The sequence below is a fragment of the Camponotus floridanus genome, unplaced genomic scaffold, assembly GCF_003227725.1.
Source record: "Camponotus floridanus strain SB8 unplaced genomic scaffold, Cflo_v7.5 scaffold24, whole genome shotgun sequence".
Taxonomy (NCBI): domain Eukaryota; kingdom Metazoa; phylum Arthropoda; class Insecta; order Hymenoptera; family Formicidae; genus Camponotus; species Camponotus floridanus.
Window position 1 is genome coordinate 57,522 of NW_020229370.1, and position 27,144 is coordinate 84,665.

Consider the following 27,144-nt stretch of genomic DNA (forward strand, 5'->3'; position numbering starts at 1 on the left):
GTTACATAAGATTGAAATTTGTTTGGAAAAATAGTTAGCATTTATTAGAAACCTATTCTCAGTAGAAAGAGAGAGAGAGAGAGGGAGGGGGGGAGAGAGAGAGAGAGACAGAGAGGGAGAGGGAGAGAGAGAGAGAGAGAGACACGGTTCCCAGCTTCGTTGGAAGAATAAAATGACGTGGAAGTTGGATTAACTCGGATAAAGATATTCATGACACGCGTGCATTCATCTTGCTGATGCATCCAATTGTACCAAGCGCAAGATTAACGTCTACGAGCGGCTGCGGCACTGCGATAAGAATTATCACTTCTATTTCAGAAAAAGTAATTACTTTTTTACATCATCACGGAAAAAATAATGTTTCTCTGAATATCGCGTTTGTATAATTTATTTAAAAGTAATACATAATTTAATTTGTAAATAAACGTTAATGCAAATGCAATGGAAAAAAAGATTTCACACGACGTATGTTCTCATCAAGTTTGTAACAATGCTCCCAGCAGTTATATAGCTTAATTACACAAGAGAATAATGACGGTGGGCAGCTGAGCTGCAATGATAAGCATTATTCATTCCACTAGGCGAGGTCACAGTACGTTCATCTCGATTCACAAGGACCAGATTATTCTGCACAATAAATTCTACATTCCTGTTTATTTCATTTTAATGTTCATATTTTTATCTGAATTTATGAAGGTGTTATTTATATTAACGTATATTAGTGTCAATTATTTCAATTATTTTAATTATTAAATATTTTATTTTTCATACAAATATTTTATTGCATTAACATTTCTCTTCTCTTTGTTAAATCTCCGATGTCTTTTAGCATTGACAGTAATATTCATATTTAATGGAGCTTTAATCAATTCCACCTTACACGAGATATTAATTTAGTTACGATGTATTATTACGCAATATTACGCGACAAAACGAATTATCATCGCTTTATATAATAAACGCGTTTAACAGGTGGTGGTCTTTTTAACGTATGAGGCAACAGGATAATGTTCTTATCTCGAGGATTATCTCCGGAAATGAGTTTCGGGCGAAGATTATGCCGCTTTCTGACTCCCTGGCGTACGATAAATTCGAAATAACAGGCTTGCGGCGCGTTCCACAAAACTTACGCTTCTTTCGTAGATGCACCTTTTCCAGCGAGCTATTTCAGAAGAAAGAGGAAAGGGGATAAACTCGAGCAAATCGATGATATAAATCGGATTCGCATATCCCAGCTGATTACATGTAACAAATTAAATATTCTCTAATAATAATTTTAGAATATGATAATTTTATGATCGCTTTTTTTCTCTCGTTTATAATAAATGTGTATTATAGAAATTATTTCAATTATCTTGTTAAATTTATGATTGAAAAAAATGAAATATCTTAAAAACTCGTAGTCTATTTATATTAATATAATTAATAAGAGACACAGTGTATATATATATATATATATATATATATATATATATATATACAGCATAAATATGAATAGAATATTTTTTAAACTCGCTGATATTTCGCTTGATTCTACCTGATTCTATATTGCCTTATCCCATCACTGGAGACTCTGAGAGAACTTTGATCGAACGCCCTATGCAAATTGCCCTACTTTCTCTTGCTTGTTCATTTAGCTTCACGCCGTTTGCGTCAGCAACGTTGTTATTATTTTTTTTTAAAACTTCGGCACGACATGACGTTGCAAGAGATTGATGATTGAGCAGAAGAAAGGGAAAGAGAAGGAAAGAGAGAGAGAGAGAGAGAAAATAAGTTCTCTTTTTCTTTTACGGGAATTTCAAAATATGCTTTAAAGGGTTTAAAACTTATAAATTTAATTCTAGTCCGAGACTATTTTCCGCAGAACTTTATTTTCTCTCGAAAGTGCAGCGGTTCGCGCGACTTAAAAATTAACAGAGCGAAAGAAAGCTTTCAGTCGCGGCCGTTCATTCTTTAGCTTTATAGAGTTTTATATCGCAGAGAGAGAGACGTATTGATTTTACTTACCGGCAGCATAAAAAAATAGATAATGAAGAGAGCGTTGAACGAAATAAAAAGCTTGCGAAAGAGGAAATTATCTACGGGTCTTTGCCACTTCCTACCTTGTATTCAATAAAAGTTACCTTTTTAAAGTCTTTTTTGTTACAAGGAATTACAGATCTGCTTTGATATATACGCGTATTTTAACTGACAACGAATGCCTTTTTTTAAACTAGTCATTTCATAAGCTCGCAAGCAGAAAGACATGCGATATGTCAATTATCCATATTAAATTAAAAGTTAGAATTATTTTATACAATACATTATCAGAATGAAAAAGCATCGCGGACAATTGATATTTCCTCTTCGACAAGTATATATTTTATAAAATTGATTATTTAATTATTCAATAATCGTTTTTAAAGCGCTTTGAGTCGGAAGAATGTACTGTAACATTTCAACAACGTTTATCACACAGTCGTTTATTTATTTTAGCAACTGACCTGATTACGAATAAACTTCTTCTTGACAAAACAAATTTATCCAGACGTTGGTTTTTTGCGGAATAACAAAATTTCCCTTTATGTTCAGCGAGGCATAAAAGAGGCGCCGCTAAAGATTAATCAGTGGTTTCCATAAGACCTACTTTCCCGTTTCCGTTGTACAAAGTTCCACGGTCCTTCTACCTCGTTCTCTCCATTGAAAACTTTCATCCATTTATAAAATCTACCGTTGTTCACGTGTGCTCGCTTAAAGGGTCTCCCTATGGTAGAAATTACTCGTAAACGAGTTGCAGTTTCTGAAAGGGTAAACTGCTTCGCAAAAGATACACGATACACACGCGATGTCTATATCTTTCCTCTATGCGATGAGAAAAATCGATCCCATGAGATACGCGCTCGTTCGAGGCTCGCGACAGTATTTATCTTACCTTTTCCAGCAATGCCAATAAACATTCATCTACGTTCTAGTGATCAATTATTGGCACAGCTGTGAAAGGATGCTATTCGGGCTGCTCCGCGTACTTTCCTCTTCTTTCCTTTTTGTTTTTTATTCTAGTCACCGCACTTCGCTCCCATTTCAATTTCGTCGAAACGGGAGCATTGCCATCCATAAAAGATTCATAATCCCGATATTTTGTTATCATACATGTATGCCTGCGTCGCGAATAAATCTCTCGCACGTTTCTAACGGAATTTCGCTCAAGGAAACCGATTCGGAGGATAGATCGTGCGAATGCGTCAGAGCAGGTTGTTTGCAGGAAATCTAAAGGTCTTAGAAATCGAAGTATTCCCATGGGAATATTGCCACGCGTACACACGTATGCTGCTTTCAGTTACAGTCGATATAGTTCATGTGTAGTCAATAAAAAGGTCTCCGCTTATTCACATTTTCTATAAGTGTATGGCAAATGTTATATCGAGAGAGAAAGAAAAGAGAGAAATTTTCATACAATATCACAATCATTATATATGAATATTTAAAAAAAAATATATATATACATTCTGTATTGCATTATATTTTCTATGTGTTTCTTGGATATTTTTGTTATTTATTTTAGAGCATCCGCAAAGTAATCCATGTGGGGTTGATATAACAATAATACAGAGAAAGAGGAAGGATATCGCCTGACGAGAGATGTTATTTTGTTCAATGATAACCCATTTTACGAAGCATTGATAACCCCGTGTATTCATGCGCGTGGTATAGACAGTCTGTTCTTTATGGTTGCTGCTCACGCTTTCCACGGTACGATTTCCATTAGTCTCAAAAAGGACTAGAAACTACCGTAGATGAAATAATCACGCCATAAATTACTCCGTGAGCTTTAACGGCCTCTGGCATTACATAAAAAAATCGCGTTAATTTCTATCTTTGTGACATTTTATGATAGAATTTTTCGCAAAATTAAATTTTATTCTTTTATTTTTTAATATTTTGTAAAAAAAAAATAGTTGAATTATTATGTAAATATTATTCAATCTTTTTTTAGCGATATATTAATCGGTCAATTATTAATATATAAGACAAAACAAAATTAAAAATTTTATTTTTTTTACTATTATAGAAATCTTAAATGAATAAACAAAGTAAAAGAATAATATTTCAAAGAATTGACTTTTTATTTTTACGAATTTCGTCGAAAGCTCCTCCCGTTATTTGTCCTGTCGTCCTCTCATCGCTACTCGGCGCATTTACAAATCTTTCACGATGAAGAGAGAGCCACTTCGAGAGAGTGCACCGCGTCTGGGAGCGGTAAAAGCAGCATAACACGCCGACTAGAAAGCGCAGCCAGCGCTGCGAGGAAGAAACAGTTCGCTCGCAGCCATTCCATTCCCCTCTTGCCCGGATACGGGGGAGGGATGCAGGATCCTGGCCTTCTCTGGCGAGGGATGGAGGTCAGTTTGACCCAAATGCGGACTGAGTTGGCCGACAGCCAGCGTGCCGTGTTCCCCGAACGTCCCTCCTCGACGACACACACACAGGCGCGTCCAGACTGAATCCTTACTGATATTTTTTTCGGCGATATTGCCGAACACGCGGCGCGCCGATATCAATTTTTGGAGTCGATAAGTTGATCGACTGTCACTAGTTTCCATTAACTTGCAAACCGCGCTGGTCCTCCTAGTGTTCTCTCTGGTGATTGACAGGGATATGCGGTCGGATCAATGTTCAGTGGTCGAGACAATTTAAACGATTATTTTGCCAACACGACAATACGATGCTGTAATTAATCCATAGTACAAGACAAAGGGATTTTAAAGTATCGTTTAGCTATTAAATTAAAACGTAAAAAATAAAATCTATGATCCCTGAAACTTCTTGATGCATTCCTGTTATTTAAAAAATAGTTTTATTATGGTAAATAATTTTTGAGAAATTAGATACAAATATATTTATTGTATAATAATATTTTATACGTATAATTTTGATGAATTTTTAAGTTATAATCAAAAGTACCAGAAACTCTGTCTAATATATATTTTAAATATGTATTTATTTAAGAGATAAATACGTAATTGTGTGTTGCCAAAAAGTAATTAATTCAACAGAGTTTTCTATAATATCTAAAGTTTTCTATCAGCGTATAAAAAAACTATCATTGAATTTTCGACTGATTTTCAACTACTATGTGTTTAGATAACTGGATATTTTTGTTGAGCTTTTCTACATATATAGATGATTGGTTTACCAATCGTAGTTCGTTAAAAGCTTCGATTACAATCGCTTGGAATGTAAACGTGGAAAAATCAGAAAAAAGTTCAAGTATCATTTTTCAATTGACACGTGTATCACTTTCGTTATCTCACTAACCTTTTATATACATACATACATACACATATACATACATGTATATATATATATATATATATATATATATATATATATAATATATTTCACAAATATACAGTGATTTTTAGGAATTCTACGTTTTTATTTTTTTAATATGATTTTATACTGCTTATCGCAGATATTACTTTCGAATATTTTTATCTTTCAGGCTAAGTAGGTTTCTTTTTGTTCTTTTCAAAGGATCCTTTTCCGGCAATTAATTAATTAATTAGCAATGCTCCTGTTTCAGAAATTTTCATATCATTTCTGTGAATATGACACAATTCATAAGTACAATTATAATCGCCACCTTTTTTCCAATCGACACTTGCATAACAAAGCAATGGTAACTAGTATAGGGATGTATGTGGGACACATCAATACATAACATACATGTTAATAATTCATATATTTAGATGATATAAAATATATATTAGAAGATATTTTAGAAAGTGCTACAGCGCTCGAATTAACGTGAAATGTATTAGATATGACATATTATGCAGAAGAAATGCAAATGAAAATTGCAATAGCATCTAAAGAAAAAAAACAAGTAATTCTTTTTATAATACTTGATTATTTATAAGCATATTTTTTTATATTATGTTATTATGTTTTATATTATATTATTTTATATTAAATGATTGAAATTATTTATCACATATATCAAAAATGGGATGCTAATAATAAATTATTAAATGTCACGCGCGGGCGAAATTCGTCGGAATTTATGATTAATTCGGTCATATATTTCGTCCTCTATTTTCGCTCAGCACCGTCGCCCTTTTCGAGATCGAAGCCGCATTCGTGCCAAAGTACACTGCGAAGATATATATGGGTGGGCGTAGGGATGGCTCCCTCTTAACGAATCCCAATCTCGAATTACGAGACTGTTCGGCAAACGCTCGAACTTTTGCGTAGTAAACGCGGTCAACCGATTTGACGAAAATATCAAAACTTTTACGACGCAAAGAGGAAAATGTACAGTGGAGTCTCTTCATCTTCGCTTTTCTTTCGTTCTCACCCAATGGATATATATTTGTAGCATACGTCTCGCGAGAAGTTATCTGCTGAAAGTGTCGCGAATGGAGGCCAACCGCGAACAAGTAAAGAACAAAGTTTCAATACATGTTTCTCAATTTGCCGTTAAATAATGCTTACAAAGTATATTTGCGATTGTGTACAATTTCTTTGATCATAAAAGGTTAAAATATCTTTCAAACGCGACATTAAAAAAAAGGAGAGAGGGAGAGAGAGAGAGAGTTTTTACTTTTTTTAAAAATAATCACTTGATGAAATTTATCCGACTATTGTTAATTGCGACGACTTGGTCGATTATTTATAACTTCAGATCGTTTAAATCAGTAAAAAGTGGCAAGTAGCAAGTTGCTTTAAGAAAATATAATCGTTTGTGTCGTGTAAAAGTAATTTTTTCGACGAGAAGAAAAAATGGACATGGATAATCAAGATGATGATCCCCAATTTGTAAAAGTGCTGGAAACCTGTTTGAAGATGGTAATTGCGGAAACCAAGCAACAGCTAGACGGTAAATAAAGTGCGCCATAATATTTCATATAATGCGCAAATTCCAGCCGGAAAAATATAAACTTTTCGTATAATTATTTTTTATCTTTTCTGTATTATCGTTTACAATAATATTGTCAATAATTTCTAGCTAAAATAAAGGAAATTGAAACACAGAAAACAATGATACGTACTGAACTCGATAAAAGAAAGCAGTTTAAGACGAAGGTGACGCAGATGGATAAAATTAGCGTAATATTAAATGAAACTTTAACAATGTATGCCAAATAATTATCTAACTTTTTATATATCAATATTTTTTACATTGAATTCGTCATTACATGTATCGGAATTTTGTCGTTTTATACAGATTAAACGTAAGCATTGGCGAAACCTCGGAGACTCTTGAAATGGTAAAAGCAAATATCGATGATCAATACAAACTGAATCAAATGAGAATACAAGAGTATCAAAATATCATTGCTGAATACGAGGAAACATGGAATACTTATCGGGTTAGCAAGTCTCGATACGAATTTACGTTATAAATGTATATTATTTTAAAGTTTAGAAATAGTAATAAAAAAATTGGTTTACAAATCTCTCTCTTTCTTTTTTTTCTCATAGACTATGTACGAGGAATTTCCATTGGCAAAAACTAGAAATGCAGTCAAGAACAATTTGCAGAAGCTCAAAATAGAATACATGATCATGGATTATAAGAAAACAGAGATGATGACGATCATCAAACAGAGACTACATATCGATTGGATTCGCACACGTTGTAAGATAATTGAATTCACTGCCGTGATGGTGGAACGGTTGGAATTGGAGAAAAAGTTAATGAAGCTGAAAGTAAATGTGGATTACCATGGAAGAGAATTACAATCGATAGAAATGGAGGTCCATAAAATTTTAAATTGATTTTTTTTAAATATATATATATATATGTGCATACACATATATATTCTATCTATATCTCTTTCTTTTTCTTATATTTGCGCGACATCCAATTCATTGATATTTATAGTTGCAAATTCTACGTAAGAATGAAGAAGATCAGAGACAACTGAGAAAACAGAAAGTCCTTGATATGGGACCGCCAAAGATTAACCATGTACCATATCGAGAAATGCATTCTTCAAATCAAATGTCCACGAAAATGCAGCGTCCGTGGTTTCCCCAGACTTTTGATGGTAAAAATTAATTTTATATTTTATATTTTCTAGATATATAATAAACAATTTTTAATTCACAAATATATACATATTATATTATATATAAAGATTCTTATATGGGTTATATCGACCTATTTTTCAGATAATATATCTGTCAATACTTTGATCTTAGAAGAATTATGCATAAACGAGAACACTGGAGAATCGCCTGAGATAATAGATGTAGAAGCGATATGTGAGGATAATGATTTTAGACGTACTGCAGGAAAGCAGTCTTTCCAAGCGGAAAAATCATCTAATTTAAAAAATACTGTCGTTACTGAGAAAATGGAGTCGAACGCCGCTTTAGTAGTGCCAGATGCAGAGATAAGAATTGAAAAAGAGGTCAACGACGTAGAAATGGATAATAATATAAATATGAAAGAGATCCATCAAGAAGAGATACAACGACAGAAATCGCAAGAATCTGTTAAAACGCAAACGAGTCGCTGTACAAACAAAAATCCGTCCAAGCATAACGCCAGCAGAAATATACAAGATGAAATTCAAGCCAAAAGAATTAAATTTCAAAGAGAGAATAGTAAAGACAGTAATGTTGTAATTGCTCCTCAGTCATCGAGAAATGTCAAAGAAGTAGATTTAAAATCATCATCGTCGGTTCCGAAAATTGTAAGCGTAGAACCGGTGCATTACAATATTGTCCCGCCATCGAAATCTGTACGTCAACCAAGTATTCTCTCAAACAGTATGTTTTCTCCGATGCATCTCGAATGCTGCAACAGCATAAGTTCCTTCGGCCTTATGTCAAAAGGTTGTCATTCTCGCAAGCTATTCTTTTTTTATTGCATTTTTTATGCTATAAAATTAGACATATTTACCTTGTAATATTTATTAGTCTATTTTATGTGCTTATACATATAAAATAATTTAATTTCTTTTTTATACTTACAGTTTTATACTTACTTAATTTTATACTTTTTTACTAGTTTTTATAATTTTATACTTACAGTTTTATCTTTTATATAATCGCACATATAGATATTAAATATATTTAATCACATATATTAAATATCGGTACAGAGCTAATTTTGTAATAAACTTTATCATAGCTCCATCATCATTACACGAGGGCTCACTATATAATTATAAATTATCTCCGACTTCCGACATATCGGTCACATATGCTAATAAGGAAATGGACATACAGATGATTCCTCCTTTAAAATACACTTCGGAACAAAATGAAAATCAATCGGACGATAAGAAATCATGTATTAAAATTTTCATATCTCAAATATTCAACGTATAATTTATTTGAAGATTTTAAAACTCTTATTTATGATTTTACTTTTTTTCAGCATTTTCATTTTGTGGCTTTAAAAAACCGACGAAAGGTAACTTTACTTTATTTTGAAGAAAAAAAAGAAGATTTATTTACCAGATTTATTTCTTATATAAACCAATATAATTTCAATAATGTGTGTCAAAATGTTATATTCTATGTTAATATATAATATGTGATAATTAAGTTTCATCATATATTTAGTTTAAAGAAAAAAAGAAGATTTATTTATCAGTTTATTTTTATGTAAAGCAATATAATTTCAATAATGTGTGTCAAAAAGTTATATTCTATATGATAATTAAGTTCTATCATATATTTACTTTAGTTTGAAGAAAAAAAGAAGATTTATTTATCAGTTTATTCTTACGTAAAGCAATATAATTTCAATAATGTGTGTCAAAAAGTTATATTCTATGTTAATATATTCTATGTTAATTAAGTTCTATCATATATTAATTAAACAAAACATGAATTTTATTATTTTATTTGTAATTATAAGTACAAGAAGAATTATTAAAGTAATATATTGTGCTTAAATCTGAAATATTTATCTAAATTTTTGTCGTCTTACTTAATATTATTTGAGGTTGGCTTATTATGCAAGTGAAGAGTTAACAAGGTCTATATGCTCGCAAAGTTAACAATGTTTATGTAATCTCAAAGTAATTTTAGTTTCTTACAAGAGGTTAAATGGCTAATATGCGTTCTGTGTACAGCCAAATATCAGCTATGACAACTTTGCGGCGTATATTAAATAAATGCATGCTCACTGAGTCGCGATTATGTAGCTTCCGCGAGTTTCGCTCTCTCTCTTATGCATGTACCGGGCTCCGCAAATTCAGCTTTCGCAATTTTGCCAGAAAGCATCGAGCGAGTTACAGTCGTTTACATCCGCTGAAAGAAGACACGACAGGAAGAAAAATAAGAGAGAAAAAAATAAGAGATTTCTCTTATATTCTCTCTCCCTCTCTCTATCTGTGCGTGATAGAAAAAAAAGAAAAAAATGCTTAGTTTTGATAAAAATAACTTTGTTATCCTACTTTCTGCACCTGCTTTGCAGTAAGTAAGAATGTTATGTACTTATACGTAATCACGCTGCGAATAATGGACGATAATATTATTCCACAATTACTCTCTCTACAAGCTTTCTTTTTAATTAATTCCCAACTTCCGTATATTTTCGTGGCACGCAAGTTTTGTTCGAATCAATAGAATGTTAATTTTAAAATAGAAAAAAATGCAATATCTTGTTATGTACAATATTACATCTTTTATGTATCTTACATATACTTTTAAATATTTACAGCATATTTACAAAACTTTCGAGTTTTTAAATATAACAGCAATCAATATTTGTCTCGCATTACAGAAATTATTTTACGTTCACGTCTAAATATTAAAAAAATGTTTCTACATGTAAGCGAGGAAAGAATGAAATAATCGAGACGGGAAACGCCTTACAGTTAAATGGATACGTTAAATGGAAACGTCTTACAGTTAAATGGATACGTTGCCAATCCTTCCATGGTAATTGGTAGAAAAAGTATCAAGAAACACGCAATATAAGATATAACTTCTTAATCCACCTCTTCATTCTTCTCTTCCGGTTTAATCACATCAGCCGTAATTGATATAAATTAACTCACTCGCTCGAGCGTTTCATTTGCAAGGAGGAAGAATACGAAAGTTTGTTATTACCTGTCGTAACTTTAGCGGGCCGCCTTCCCTCCTGCAAGGAACGAAGGCTTCTAGTCGAGAAATTGTGTCCTTTTATAACCCAATGTGACGGTGGGAGGCCGACTATCAAGCTATTTTATTTCAAAAGTTTCCCATTGAGGTATGAGAAAGATAAGTGGGACATTTAATGTCGCAATCGTCGAACCAATGTTTTTCGGCTTGTGAGAAAACTTTCATCAATAATATCATTCAGAAATTTCTTAAGTCAAGTTTCACTTCGAACGTATGTTCTTATTATAAATGTATATACATAAATATATTATGCTTTATACGCTGTAATATTAATTTTTTATTTATCTCATATCAAATGTCGCAATGTATAATTTACAAGAATTACAAGAATTTGTATTATTATATATTTACAGAAAAGAAGATAAGATTTAATGAAAGACAAAAAAGATGGCAAAAAAGATAGAAGAATAAATTATTAAACGCAATTATATATTATGCTTTATACGCTGTAATATTAATTTTTTATATATCTCGTATCAAATATCGCAATGTATAATTTACAAGAATTACAAGAATTTGTATTATTATATATTTACAGAAAAGAAGATAAGATTTCATGAAAGACAAAAAAAATGGCAAAAAAGATGGAAGAATAAATTATTAAACGCAATTAAATAGGCAAGAAATTATTTGTTTCGATTAAACATATGTACGATCTGAAAATTGCTTCTCTTGTCTGATTTCGATATCACACGAAAGCTTTTCTTTGCAAGGTGATTTTTCTTCGGCCCGTACGTAGTTGAGTTTTATGGATACGTGACTAGAATATATCGCTTATGCTTCGGCCAAAACGCAACTCGCCACCCGTTCTTCAAGCAACCCTTTCCTTCCCGGCGAAATTATTACGTCACTAAAAGTGGCAATTTAACACGTTCGATAATGTAAATTTATTAACTTTGCGCAAAGCTGCGTATTTTATCAATGAGAAATTTGCTTCTTGCACGGTCGAATATCAGTGGGCGTGTCTAGTATTGCGTATCACGTAGTACTTCTTACACTTCAGATCGTAAATTAGGTCGTTAATTGCTTCATGTGCACAAGTTAGTTGTTTGCCTGTAAAGACAAATATGTAATGCTATCGCATACGTTAATTAATTAAGATAAATAACAAGATTTATAAAACGCACAATAAATATTTTTTATAATTATTTTATAATTATATCTATTTTTAACAACATTCCACATTTATTTTATGATTTGTTCAAATAAATAAGCAAATGCAATATTTATTGTATGTAATAATCAAATGTAAATTGGGATCTTACGCGTTTTGTATCGTGCAGAAATCCCTTGCTTTTATAAAAATGTGAGATAAGTAAAGCTTTAGCATCAGAGAGGTAATTCTATTAGTCCGGTATTTACGACCTTCAATCCGTTTTTATTTTCGCAGTGATTACTTTGCAAAGGGATTACTTCATAAACGTCAAACCCGAATATCGATTAGCGCGAGGCATCTCGACGCAAATAAGAACAGAAACATTTTCTCATTTCGTGTTCGCAACAAAAAGTCCATTGTTGCTCGCACGAATAAAGGGACGTTCGCATTACCAGAAGTAATTTCCTGTACCGTGTTTACGCGCCGTGTATAAACGCATCTCATAACTTGGGTTAATTACGCCAAATACACACGCGGGTCCCACATTTTGGAAAGGGTCGGTTGGTTGGTTGCTTTTGCCCAAAGTGCTACCGAGGCGAGAAGGGTAAGAGCAAGCCTCTCGGATGCGCGGGGGAGGTTTAGTTGAAAACCCCTGGCAGATTAAACGACTACGACGTCGCTGATGGTCTCGCCGGAGTATTCAGTAAATTCCGGCAGCCATGCAAACGACCATCGTGTATTTTGGCAAACGTTTTACTACGTGCACGTGGCGAGGATTCTAGTTTGGCTGTCTTGGGGCGAAGACTTGGTCGGGGATTTACGCGAAACCCTCCTCAAATGCCATACGCACCTGCTTAAATTGTAATTGACAGTAGGATGCGTTTTGAGAGTGTTTTGGTGAAACTGTACAATGATAGTGGAAATTTAATTAGATTCTCCTTAATGAAACATTTAGAATGTTTGACTATCTTTGACGCAAGGCATGAAACTAAAATTGCATAGCATCCATTTATTATCGTTGTCAACCTAGTTCCAAGAAAAATCTAATATAATAAATTATTTTTAAGAAGTCTCATCTTTTTTCTTTGGAGAGTTAAAATTAGTTTATTTCAAATTTAAACTACGATGATTTATATAAATCATGAAGGATTTTTAGTCTCGTCATTTTGACGTAGCAATTGGCATTTTTTATCGATGTGCCGAGAAAGAACGATAAATCGTGAAATTAGATGATACCGAGAAAAGGTAGACACGTACGACTAAGGAACGAATCCGTTTTTTGTCGCCGAATCGTCCGCTCGAACTGCTCTATTTTATCACGATCTGTCGATAACAGGCAGGTCTGACTAAGGGAAGCGTCCCTTGTCTCTTACGTATAGGATCATCTCGTCGGGCACGTCGTAGATTCTCGTGAAATGAAGTGGCTGCTGTACGCGCCAGCTCCGATCGATTTTTCCGTTATATAACGATAAACCGCTACGTCAAATAATTTTTCTTCTTCGCAAATTCACGATATCGTTAATCTCGTAGATTTCATCGCGCAATTGGAGATGCAATTACAGGCGAATTAATGCAATATGTAATAATTAATGCGAACGAAGAGCTTATGTACATAACGTGTACGAAACTGTCGCTAAATATTCGTAAATAAATATCAGAATTTCTGTCACACATTTGTGAAATCAATTAGCGAAGTCGATATTGCAGCCTTCGATCTGTTGCAATTAATTTACTGCAATAGATTGCAACATTGCATCGAACAACATTGCATTGCAATAGCAATTGAATATCTCCAGTCCATCACGATATATTTCTATTAACGATTCGCATGATTTTCTGATTTTTTTTTGTATTTATCGATATTGTTGTTTAAAACTTTTTTTGTCACTTTTCTCACTAAATTGACAAAGAAAGGTTATTTTTTTTCGCGAAAAAAATTTATTGATTTTACAACTTATTTAGTTGATTTTAATAAATGTAATTTATTTGAAATTGCCAAACTTGTTCACGTTTTAGTTTTTTTGTTGATGTTTCAATATAAAGAATCCTTTATGGCAAATTAAATTTATTTCACATCAATTTATTATTATTTGTATTGTTATTTTTACTTTAATTATATTTACACAGAAATTTTTGGGCACACACGATAAAAAAATTAAATTATTTCCATATATCTATGTCGTATAGATATGAGATTAACAATAAGTAAATTATTTCGCAATAAAACATGCCTTTAAATCTCTATGTAATCAATTTTGTTAACATAATTGCAAATATATTCTCGCTTGATAATCAATTATAATCCTTTATCTGATTGTATCACGAGCTTGGCCGCACTTTAAAATTTAATTTAAATCTATATTATATACATGACTGAACGTTTAAAACTTTATAATGTAACACTCTCGAATCTATCGCGTAATATCAACAAAGAGCCTTCTTTGAAAACAGGTGCGCTCAATATCACTTTTGTAACGTTACTGGAATTTCATTCCGTCTTTACACGCTATGCAGCTGCATCGCAACGACTGATTCGTACGAGGAGGAAGAAAGTAGAGAGATCGGCCTTTCTAACGAAGTAGAAATTCCTGCGCATGCCGGGCCTTTGCCAGCAATCACAACGAGGTGCGTTTCGAAGCGATTATCGAAGCTGCCTGCCAGAGACCACTGAATGGATCAATTACTGTGTCAGAGCACTTCGACAATGGGAACTGAGACCAAAATGCTCGGTTGTGAGTTAAACATTGACGTTTGATTCACGATTGGACTGTTTGCTCTTTCACACAAGTGTATTCGCTGTTCATTCATGTGAAAAATATTCAATTAAAGTATAGAAGAGGATAAAATGTTATATTATACAAATATAGCTTTATTTATAAAGCGTATTAATATGAGCAGAAACCGATAAATGTATGATATATGTAACGTATATGAAAATAGTGAACGCGCGTTTGATCACAATTTTAATTAATTATTTATTCAATTTAAGGAATTTATGAAATTCTATTTTTCGTTTAACTAAAACTGTAAAAATTTTCTTTCGAGAATTCATCATATCATTGTCCGCATTTGGCACGATGAGGGACAGACATTTCGAAATGAGATTACGGAAGAGATCGAGATTTAATGCCTCGGATTTCATTTCAATCGACTTCAATGATCTCCGGCGGTTATCCGCGATTGCGTTAGCTCGTCAAGTGGATATGCATTTATCGGCGCCTCGATGAAAGCCCCTTCGGGCCTTCTGCGAACGGCAAAACTGAAGGGCGAAAGTTTCACTCACGCGAGCATGGACGCGTCTCGTCGCTTCCATCTCCGCAGTCGTCGACAACGTTGCAGACTTTGTTGAGGGCGACGCAGTGCCCGTTGGCGCACTGAAACTCGCTCTGCCGGCAGGAAAACACCGTGGTCGCCGTGAGGATGCAGGTGCAAACGAGCCAATGCATGTCTGAAACATCATAAAAGTTACGAAGTTCAGTGGAAAGCCTTTGCATACGCGACTTTAACAACATTGCATATTTTTTCATTTTTGCATATCTTTCATGCTAATTGGACGAGTAATGATGTTGTCACTGTTGCAATCATCCCCAAGTAGCATTTCTATTTTTTTACGTAGAAATTATTTACAAATATGACATATGATTTTTACTTATTATAATTATTATATATTTTATAGATAATTTATATTTAAGTTCCTCTCTCTTTTTTTTACAATAGGATGATATTAATAATTGATTTATTTTGCAATATGAACCATCAGGTATTTTTGATTGAATAAATTTTTTTTACGAAAATATTTGCTTACCATAAGTACATAATGGTATTTGAATTTTATGAGTAAATAGCAAGTGAATCGGAGGATCAAAAGTCAGTAGCATGAAAGCATATTTACACAAAGATTCAGGGGAACTGAGCTTTTTGACATGCAAATATAATAATATATTCGCATTTTTATTCTGCTGTGTAGAAGGGAGAGTGAAACATCTTCTATAAAATGATTAATCGACTTCAACAACAAAGCTCTTTTTCCATTTCAATAAGTATTTTTATATGAAAAACTGAATATTAACTATAATAATTAAAAAACTATTACATTATATTATACTTATAATTTATATAACTTGATGGATATCTCATTGTTTCGATACAATTTTCTTTAAGATGAGAAGAAGAAGAAATTTGATTTTATTAATATTACGAAATCATTTGTGAGAAGATGGATAATAGAAAGAGATGATCTTGCACCTTATTTATTGAGCTTAATTCAACTCGTATCATCAAATTCGAGCGTCACGTATGGTTCTGGGATTAACAAAGTTACTACTACTAACGTAAAAATATTATTGTTGCGGCGATAAAGTTTCGTAACAACGTGAACGCGCAACTTAGTCCTTGAAGTTAAATCGAACAGGAACACGAAGGCTATCGGGCCACGTTCTCTCGATTTCCGGCGTCGCCTGAAAGCGTCGACGTCGTTCACTCAATTGAGACAAAACTTTTGCTATTCTCGACTCCCCAATGTAACCTCTATCGTCTTTGTTTTTTCCTTTACACTGAGGTCAGATCGAACACACTGCTCGATTTCGCTAATTACGATGTTATAAGAGTGCAACTTTGCAATTTTTTATTTTATTGCAATTTTTTCATTTATTTCTATAAATGTCTCATAATGAGAAAAAAACGAAAAATGTTCCTTTAAATAAAAATCGTTCACAATATTATAATAACTAAATTTAAAATATCAAAAATTCAAAAAATTTTTCATATATTTAAGAGAGAATAATATTCATAATTTTTTATTATAATCATTATTATAGAATTTATTTTAATATAAAATTATTTTATTATAAAGTGATCTCAAAGAATGTAAAATCTACGTATTATAATTTAATATCAACTGAAGTAAATCTTTATTATAGAAGATTCTTTTACTAGACAATGCATATTATCTTCATCATATCTTCTACCTCAAAATCCGTATAATAACGTTATCACATTTTTTCGAGCAGATGAAGAGACGTGCATTTTTCTTTCTAGTTCTATTGGAATATGATGCGTAGTCATAGTCTGAATCCCGCCGTCACAAAGGGAAAACACAAGTACAAAGTATGAAAGAGACGCTTTAGTATTCATGGAATTACGAAGGCTAAGACGAAAGGGAATCGGACGGATGAGCGGGGAAAAAAGAAAGTTATTCGTTGCGGCGCTATGCGATGTACATTCTCGCCTTCTCCTCGTTTCATCGCTCGAGAGCTAGGCTGGATAAGTTTAAATGTCGGAAAATATGCAGAGCCGTTTCTGGAAAAAAGTGGGAAAGTTTCGCGAATGTCGTCCAGTAAAGGGACGACCCGTCGCCTACCTTGACTCCAAGTGCTTTAAGTCGTCTTTGCATTAAAATCACGAGAGACATCCGCGAGACGAGGCTGCGTGAATCCTAGATAGATTTTATTGCACACGGTTCGTTACACGGAATATGCATAATATGATACAGCTTATCCTATAAAAGTTTAATATTCTCTCTCTATTAGCTTTTTCCATTTCTAATAACAGTTTCTTTTTTATACTCCGTACTTGAAGGTTTTTTAAAGATTCTCATAATTTTTTCAAATATTTTAATTAAATATTTACTTTTCTTTTATTATCTAATTTACTCTCTATGTATTTAAATGTTTTAAAGATAAGACAAATATAAAACTGCACGAAGAATTGTATTTTTATAACCGGTTCTATAAACCGAGAAGAATTGTATTTTTATAGAACCGATATAAAATCTATAAAAATACAATTCTTCGTGCTGCCATTGCAATATATTTCTGCATAATCTTCAGGATAAATTCAATTTGAATACTTATATGACTAGAAACACAATAAACATTTTTAATAATGTCTCGACTATTGGAACTGTCAACGCTAACTCAAGATTATTGCTTTCCAAGTTTCGCGAGTTTATATCACATATGTCACTTTACGTACGTCAAGCGTTATATGGATGATCAGAGACGCGAAATCTTCAAGATATCTCCGAGACATTGCGTTGAATATTCGGGCGTTTAATGCGAAATTCGAGCTTGCGCTGCGTCAGCCCTCGCCTTCGCGGATTTTGGCTCTTTTATCCTTTCAGCTCTCAATTCCGCGAGCGGATCCACGAGGCATCCTACGTGCCATCCTTTTCGCTCTGAATTTCCCAAATTTCCGTCAAATTCCTATAAATATCTCGTCAGAGTTTAAACAGAATCAATCTCATAATGGAATCTCATATATATGCGCAGATAACTCAAACATATTCAACAGTGAAAACTTTTGTATTATTGAGCAATATGTTAGATTAAATTTCGAGTTATATATTGTTATTGTTTACACTATATCTAAACGTAACTTTATACTAAATCTATACTATATATATATATATATATATATATATATATATATACATATATGTGTTTTGTGTAATTTTGAAGAGAGAGAGAGAAGGAGAAATGAACAGATTTTTTTATACGGACAAGTACATAAATAGAGAATAATTTAAGCAAATGAAAATAATTTACTGATGGTTAATCAATAGGTAATTTTATTTTTTTACATTTAATTAGTAATCTTTGATAACTTTATAATTTTTGGTAATTTTGTGGAAGCATTAAAAAAGCTAACATTCCCTATATTTCTAAAATAACAAATCAATCATATAATGATATCTTTCTAAATATAGTCAAATAATATTTAATGCGTAAAACGTAATGGCAAAAAATTTAATTTGATATCCAACATTTACTTTGTGTCTGTTTGTGATCTATTTAATTAATGTAATGCACGTATGTTCGATAATGTTTACTGAAATAGCTCAATTGGCTACATACGAATTAATTAACTATCTACGATTTTACCTAAGATTGAACAGTTTAATTAATTTGACTGACTTATAGAAACACAGAAAATGCGACTAATTTTTTTAATAATTACCAGTTAAATATAAAAAAATAAGATTGATATATATATTTTTTTTATCTGTTTAGAACAGTTTTTAATTATGGACAACGAGTGAAGCGAAATTCATGATTGAATTTATTCGATTTGCGAATGCAACCGTAACACTGTGCGCATTCGATTTCGTCAATTTCGCCTTTCGTTGAAAAAATATACGGTCGTATAATTTGCATAAACAGCGGGTTACTATCGGAGCTATTTTAGTGATGCAAACGATGGTAACGAACGAGGGAATGAAAATCGAGAACTTTCAAAAGCAGTTAGTCGCTCTTTTGAATGGCACTCGATGATAGCATACGAAATTAAATGCAACAAAGATCCTCGAATTAAATAATTCTTCCGTTCTTACATTAATACATCATCGTCTTGAAAAATATCTTGGAATAAAAAATCCGTAGAATCCGAGTTAAAGAGTTTGATATTAGAAATTGGTTTGATATTAGAAACCGAACTCTCTTCTATGAATATATTATTATATATTATTGAAAAAGCAAGAGATTTACTAATTATAAAATACTTCTAAATTCATATTTTTATATAATTCTATTTTTATATGATACAATATGACACATATATATATTAATCTACTCACACCATTTTTATACGTGCATTAAATGTGTGTATGTGTGTATATATTTAAACTATATAGATTATATCTCTTTTTTCTATTCAAAAGAATTCGTTTCAAGTCTACTTTCTTATAGTCTTCTGTTAAATGTTTATTTTAGTTAAGAATAGTATCCAGTAAGTTGATTTCCTTTATCGGCTTATGCCTTATTCATAACAAAAAACATCTCTTAAAACATCTCTTAATACATTTTAATGTCGCAATTCGAAGAAAGTGAACGAGATTGAATAAAATATCGAGATCAATGAATCAAAAGAAAACTCTGCGTAATTTTTTTCGAAATTTATACGTATTTTATAAAAATTAATAATCTTAATAATAATAATCTTTCTTATTTTCACATATCTGTGTAATACCATAAATTATATTTGTATCTATTTTAAAATACAGATGGTGGATTAACTGCGATTTAATACGGAGATAGATAGATTGGATTAAATATTTGATTTCTGTCTTTACATTCTATCGATGTTGAATTTATATATTTTTATTTTTATTGGATTTTTTCTTCATCCTTTTTGAATAAGCCAAGTCTATGACTTTGAATAAATTATAATATTTTTTGATTCAATAAACAAATATTTCGAACAGCATTTACGTACAATTGTTTTTAAAATATTGGAAACTGTATGTTAATATTATATCTACATTTTTAACACTTATATAAAGAAAACTCGAAATAAAAAAGCGAGCACTTTAAAACATAAATATCGAAATAAGCAAACGATTAGTGTTAGATTAGGATTACGTGTTAAACTCATCAAATTACCGCAAATTTACTGCAAATTTCATTGCGGGCAGCTCAATTCTAATTCGCGTTTAATGCTATACTATTACCATTCTCTAATTGAAAGATAGATTAGAAGCGATAAATCCACAATACATATAATAAGATTGCATCGCGAGCTTTATGTTCAATTATACGGTAAAATTTTGATTATCATCAAGCAAAATCATTAACTGCTACGGCGCATAACCTACTCACTGACTACACAATGGCTTTTTGGAAACTTTCTCCAGGTACAACTGCAGGCCGAACTTCATCAAAGTTCTCCTCTGTCGATGTCGAATATAATATCGTCGTATGTACCCGTATATACGTATATTCGTGTCGAATGTCACGTTTTGCGTGAGCTAGTACATGTTGGCAGTCGTCGAAACTTTAAGCTAAAACCACCATCCGTATCTCTTGAATTGAAGCTTCTCCATTATGATCGCCGGCTTTCAAATTCAAATGACGTTCAAATTATATGGGAATTAACCGTCTTAATGTTCTCTGTTACTGGGAGTAATATAAACCGCGATCGCGATTCACACGCTTCGAAAATACATGTCGAAAATGATGCCGCTGAGAAACACCATTAATCTCATATTGCTATACTATAATTTTAATGTACTAGAAAATTCACCATAAATTTCAAGATTATCTCAATTTATTCGAATAATTGCATTATTCAAATATTTCAGCTAAATTTAAATGATTTATACTATGTGCCTTTGAATATATATATATGCATAAAATATATTTATATATAATATACAAATATATTTTAATGTATTCAAGAAATAGAAATTTTTTGCATTGCATTTTTTATACTGTGTTTAATGTAACTCATCATTTATCAAAATTCTGCTAAGTTATCTTGAAAAACGTGATATTTCGCTAAAAAATACAGTTTAGTCCATTTCAGTACAATCAGCACTATAATACATTGTGTATTCCAATTTAAACTTTCTTTCGCTATTTTTTTATAACATCCTTTAATGTCCCAGCTATATCATTTTTCACAATGTCTCTCTTCGTCAGAGAGACATTCTGCCTCCCCCATGTCTAATCTTTTGTCATCGTTTTCGTGAAAAAGAATGCCACGAATGGTTCGCATAAAAGATACAACCTGTGGTTTCCCTCTCTTGTTTTCGTTCGCTCCCCTATTTTCTTCACCAAGCAACGGCGAAAAATGTTCGTGGGTTTTTGTCGCTCAGCCTCCTCTACTTATCTCTTCTTTCTCTCTCTATTCTGTCTCTTGTATCTCCCTCCTTTTCTAACTCTTATTCATTTCCATTTTCGTCTTTCGAGGATTACTATCGAATGCAAAGTATAAAATTGTCCTTGAAATGTTGTTTCTACTCGGCAATAAGGGGGAGCGGATTTCGATGAAAACTTTGCTAAATCGAGATATATGTATAAGAAAATCGAGATTTGAGATTGCACGAAATTTTATAGAAAATTGCACGAGGAAAAACATAATGGTAGATAACACTCTACGTAATTATAATTATAATTGACTTTCTGTGATCAACTGCATTGAATAAAATTAAATTTTAGAACGTGACATAAATGCAAATATGAGAATAAAAGGATTATAGCATTCTCTAATCTCTGTAATTTTAATAATTTTGAAACTTTTCTCTCTATAAAGTATAAACGATTGTTTCATGTAAAAGAAATATCTCAGCTTTCTCGCTTTTTGAAAGCAAATGCTCCTTTAGAAGAATATTTTTATATCATAAAATTAAATTTTTTCCATTTATAGGATTGTAATAAAAACAATTAGTATTATTTTTCACTCTCGTTTTTCTTTTACAAGAACAGAATAATATATCGATTTTATTAAATTTCTCTCTTTCGTTCTGGGATATGTAACGAAATTTTAGTATTGAGATGTGTCTATATCGTAGATAAGATCATACATAATTGGCGATGCATAGTAAACAGATACGATTATTTTCTTATACATATAAATACATTGGAATTATACCTATACAGACAAATAGAGCAGAATGAAGCTTAATTATTCGTATTTCCCGAAATGGGCTTTCGAGTAACGGCATAGATGTTTGCAAATGAGATACCGAAGCTAGGAATTATTACAATGGTTGGTATGCTCTAAAGAAGATTGTTAATTACTGAATTGTCGACTGTGCAATTCAAATTACGATGAAATTGTCACAAAACTATGCGAAATAAATTGCTTTTTACTCTTGTTGAATATATGACTCATACTTAATTTAATGCACATTATATCTCATAAAAATACATTAACACGCGATAGATTTTTATATTATTTCTTTGAAAAATCGTATCAATCAATTCAATTTGAATTATTATAAATTTTAATAAAATATAAATTAATACATCAATTTTCAGACATTTTAGCTAGATTTATAAAAATGTAGGAAAGATTTATATAAATGTAGGATTTATACAATAAATGTAGGAAAGATTTAAACCTTTGAAAGATGAACATTGACATGAAGGTAAAATAATAATATTTCTTCTTTAACTCAATGTTGTAATTTGCTCTAAAATTTGCATATCATAAAATCTGGCAATTTCCTGATTTTAAAATTAAAAGAAAGTAGTTGCATAAACTCCGTTTACGTATATATATTTTGATTTCTTCGGAAAAGAGCACGACTTTTCGAAAATTTCTCGAATAATTTGCTGGAAAAAATTCCGACTACGCTAGACTTGGAACAGCTAGACTATGAGAAGACACATTTCATTTGAATAACGCATCTTCCTTCAAACGAATCAACGTCGTGTACGAGCGTGAAGGACGAAAGGGAATAATAAGAGTTTCTTACTCGCCTGAAGGTACAAAGTGATACGCGGTGTAGATGAAGGATGGTTTTAGGGTCTCGTCTTATTTCGTGAAAGGTTCGCGCTCATATAAGATATTTCGTGTACTAAAATTCATATCAAATTGAAATCTTAGTTCTTTGTATAAAATCGAAAGGATTATATACAAATAAAATTGTTATATAATAAATATTTCATAATAATAATAAAATTTTTTTATATCTTTACACGCATTTTCATATAATTAAAACTTTAATGAATCCACTTTATAAAATAGTTTCAAATCAATTTATTAATAAAAATATGCTTATTATAATTGAGAAGTAAATTAATGCTTTCATTAAAAAGGCTTTCACATTTCTAGAGCTGAATAAAGAGAAGAACCTTCCTACAGTAGACGAATTATATAAGAACATAATTTCTATATGCAGATCGACCTCGTTCGATCTCTAAATTTCTCGATTATGATTTCTCGAGAGGAATTTTACCAAGAAAAACGGAAGCGACCATCCGGAAATATGTCGTGAAACGCACGAAGATCGCTAGTCGCAGAAATTGCGCGATAGAACTCGGAGAAACGTCGAATCCAATTTCAAGCGTAGATTTTAAAGGCGATGGCTTCTTAATGGGGATTTACGATCAAAGTAACTTTGCGCGGTAATGACTTCACTTTAATGCTTATAATTAAAAGTATGTAAATTGTGTATATTTTTATGAAAATTTTTATGAAATATTTGAGTAAAGGACGTACATAAATATTTTTTATTTGCTTTAAATATACATAAAAAAATCGTCGTAGAAATAAAAGAGAATTTGTATGTGCGTATATAATTTATACTAGAGCTTTATTCTGAAACACGACACGGCAAGTTGTTTTTATTCAATCAAGTTTGCATACATGAAAATATTGGAACATTACGAACTCAGTGAGCGCATAATTAATTGATTCAGATGGACAATGCAAATTGCGTGTATCTGGATCATGAATATCAAGCGGACACATATCGTTCGTTATCGATTACTCTGGGTATATCGTGTCAGATCGACGCCGGGTATCATGGTGCCAATTAGACAATCATTTTCTATCGCGTTATACATCGAAAATAGCTTTGGCGTGTACGAAACGCGCTGTTCGATTTCGACGCGTAATTACTGTCGGCCGAGCGATCCTAAATCTGCCGCCGAACAGAATCGTTCTAATTCGATGCTGATCGTAGTCGGTGGTGGTGGCGGTAGATTGTCGTGAATAATTTCGCAGCGAAATTCGACGAAACGGCAGGTAATAATCGTGTACAAGATTTGTTCACTCGTTTCAGCTATTTATGTTGCGTGTAAATTAAAGTGGCTGGCAAAAACGAACCTGCCATGTGAATTTATTGCGTAAAGCGATAAATTCATGTGCAGAAAGGAGTCGAATTATTTTATAATTAATACTGAAAACATGCATAATTTTTGAACGCACATAATTGCAGAGATAAATTCAGAGAGAAAACTTTATTTTATATATATAATCCATATAGAGAGAACATATTTTAGATATTATTATCAACGTGCTATTCAAATCATAAAAGTTTCAAAGCAAAAGTATAAAGCTTATTATAATTTTGCTAAAATATAAAAAATGTATTTATATGATCTCTCTTTTCACTCTTTCTGAACTTGCTTTAATTAAAAGTTTTTGGAATAAGGCAAACGTTTCGAGTTGTTTGATTTAATCCGGATTATCTTTAATCGAGTTTTATTTTTAAAGAATAGTATTTTAGAAATGAGAAATAAAGATGAGAAAATGTATTAATTTAAAAGACTAGACTTAACTAAATAGAATATAGAGAACTCTTGCTAAAGAAATTTCAGGGAAATTCTGCCATCCGATGGGTGATTAGCACGTTCGACAAATTTGTCGCACGTCAAAGTGTCGGTCTAACTAGTGCCGGAGTCATTAGTGCCATCGTTCGACGACAAACTAGAAAGCCGCGATGCGTCATGTAAAACACCAAACGCGCAAACGTTTCGATGTAACGACCGAATTCCAGGAATAATTCGCGGGAGCCCGACCGAAATTTAGTATATTAAACCGTGTGAAATCCATCCAGCATCTGGCACATACCGTGGAAACGCGTGGGCGACGAACGTCCATCGAATATAAACTCGGATACACGTTGGATACGACGGGATACATCAGAGCCGCACAGGCGCATCCGGAAACACAGGCATTTCGGGGGTCGGTGCTATAACAGATAGGATCCATTGTTCTCTCTGCAAGATTAACAAGCTACAAACTATCGCTAACGGATGAAATTGCGTGCCGCTGGGCACCATCCGCGAATAGTTGGCATTCAATATCTTTCGCGGGTAACTGTACGTTTTTGGAATGTGGCTCGGGGAATCAACTTCCTGCTGCGTTTACGAGAATTTCAGTTGCACGAACGAGAGAACTTACTGTATACATCATATCTTCTGGACAGATATATACTATAATTTTCTCAAAAACTACAGATCAACAATACAATGAAAATATCACAAATGAAATTATAACAATATGATAAATGAAATTTTAGGATAGTGTAATATTAATCTTCTTTTACCGCAAATTTAATGAGTTGATATCGTGATTATTACAATCCAGATTAAAATTCTGTAGAGATTTATTTACTTAAAAGTAACGATTAAAATAATAAGTTTAAAAAATTAAATAATAATTTTTAAAAACTAAATTAATTTAAATTGACTCAATTTTTTGAAAATTAAATAAAAAGTTAAATTGAGAAATCAGTGATATTACATTGTTGTACGTAAAATATTAATTTTACATCAAGGTCTCTATAAATTTTTATAACAAAAATATAATTGAAAAAATTTAAATAATAATCTGCTAATTCTCTCGAAATGAGATGTGAAAATTTCCATAATTTTATTTCAATTAAATGTAGGAAGCTTAAAGCCGAAATGAGGATAGGAAAATAAAAAAATGATTTTTTAATTACCGGATGTGTGTGTTAAATTTTACAAAGCATTGTTCGCTTTCAAAATAATGTGCACTCAGTCTCTTAAACGTGATGTACATTTAATATGCTCAGGTACAATGCATTCTTTGAAATAGAATAGACCATGCTTAAGGTAAGTTGTGGGGAGTCTAGTTCCGCGTTTCTGTGTTTTCGCGGTTTTCCTCGCGAGTAGTTGCAAATTTTCAACGACCGTTAAAACACGCAAGCCAGCGGTTCCGGATGGACCGTCAATCGAATTAACTAAATCCATTTTCGTTTCCATCTAGAGAATCGCGGTCGTTGTTACCGCAGCGCTTTGAGGTGTTGTCACAAAGAGTACAGCCATGGATTTGAAATGTAGCTCCCTCTCAAAGATTGCAAAGTTTTATCGTTAGTTGTTTGCTAGCGCGTTGGAAGGTGAAACAAACTATTCCTTTGCGGCAAAATAATGCGAAAGCACAGCAGAGTTTGTTTGAAATAGATTCTTACAACATTGCATAATTAATCTTATTTTATACAATTAAAATATTGAGATGGAAAGGCAATTATGAATCATAATTTATTTTATACAAAATAAAAGGAATCTTTATATTTCTTTTATAATTAAAATTTATTTTACTTAAGATTACTGGAATATTTCTTCTTATTTTACTTATATTTTTTTCAAGTTAATATAATTCTTTAAATAAATATTTTTTAAATATTTAGATTAAAGTTATATAATACTATGACATCACAAAGAAAAATTATAAGTCATATAACA

The 27,144-nt window shown here is 32.1% G+C and overlaps 2 protein-coding genes across 3 annotated transcripts in view; one reads left to right on the forward strand and one right to left on the reverse strand.

Annotated features, from left to right (window-relative positions):
- LOC105251046 overlaps window positions 1-27,144 on the reverse strand; it is a 134,619-nt gene that overhangs the window by 19,897 nt on the left and 87,578 nt on the right. For both annotated transcript variants that reach the window (XM_011257553.3, XM_025409090.1), the window contains exon 4: window positions 15,489-15,653. In XM_011257553.3, coding sequence (XP_011255855.1) covers window positions 15,489-15,653 — 165 coding nt within the window. The remainder of the gene's footprint in view (window positions 1-15,488; window positions 15,654-27,144) is intronic.
- LOC112638065 lies at window positions 6,750-9,456 on the forward strand. Its single transcript, XM_025409091.1, has 8 exons — window positions 6,750-6,859; window positions 6,989-7,115; window positions 7,208-7,352; window positions 7,465-7,740; window positions 7,868-8,033; window positions 8,158-8,826; window positions 9,125-9,286; window positions 9,374-9,456. The coding sequence occupies exons 1-8, from the start codon at window positions 6,763-6,765 to the stop codon at window positions 9,427-9,429; spliced, it is 1,698 nt and encodes a 565-aa protein (XP_025264876.1). The 5' UTR covers window positions 6,750-6,762; the 3' UTR covers window positions 9,430-9,456.

What these genes read in the sequence shown, in the direction of transcription:
- LOC112638065 (XM_025409091.1), top strand. Translation starts at nt 6,763, where the DNA reads ATGGACATGGATAATCAAGATGATGATCCCCAATTTGTAAAAGTGCTG. An exon ending in AACCAAGCAACAGCTAGACG is followed by an intron (nt 6,860 to 6,988) that starts GTAAATAAAGTG and finishes AATAATTTCTAG; the next exon opens with CTAAAATAAAGGAAATTGAA. An exon ending in TTAAATGAAACTTTAACAAT is followed by an intron (nt 7,116 to 7,207) that starts GTATGCCAAATA and finishes CGTTTTATACAG; the next exon opens with ATTAAACGTAAGCATTGGCG.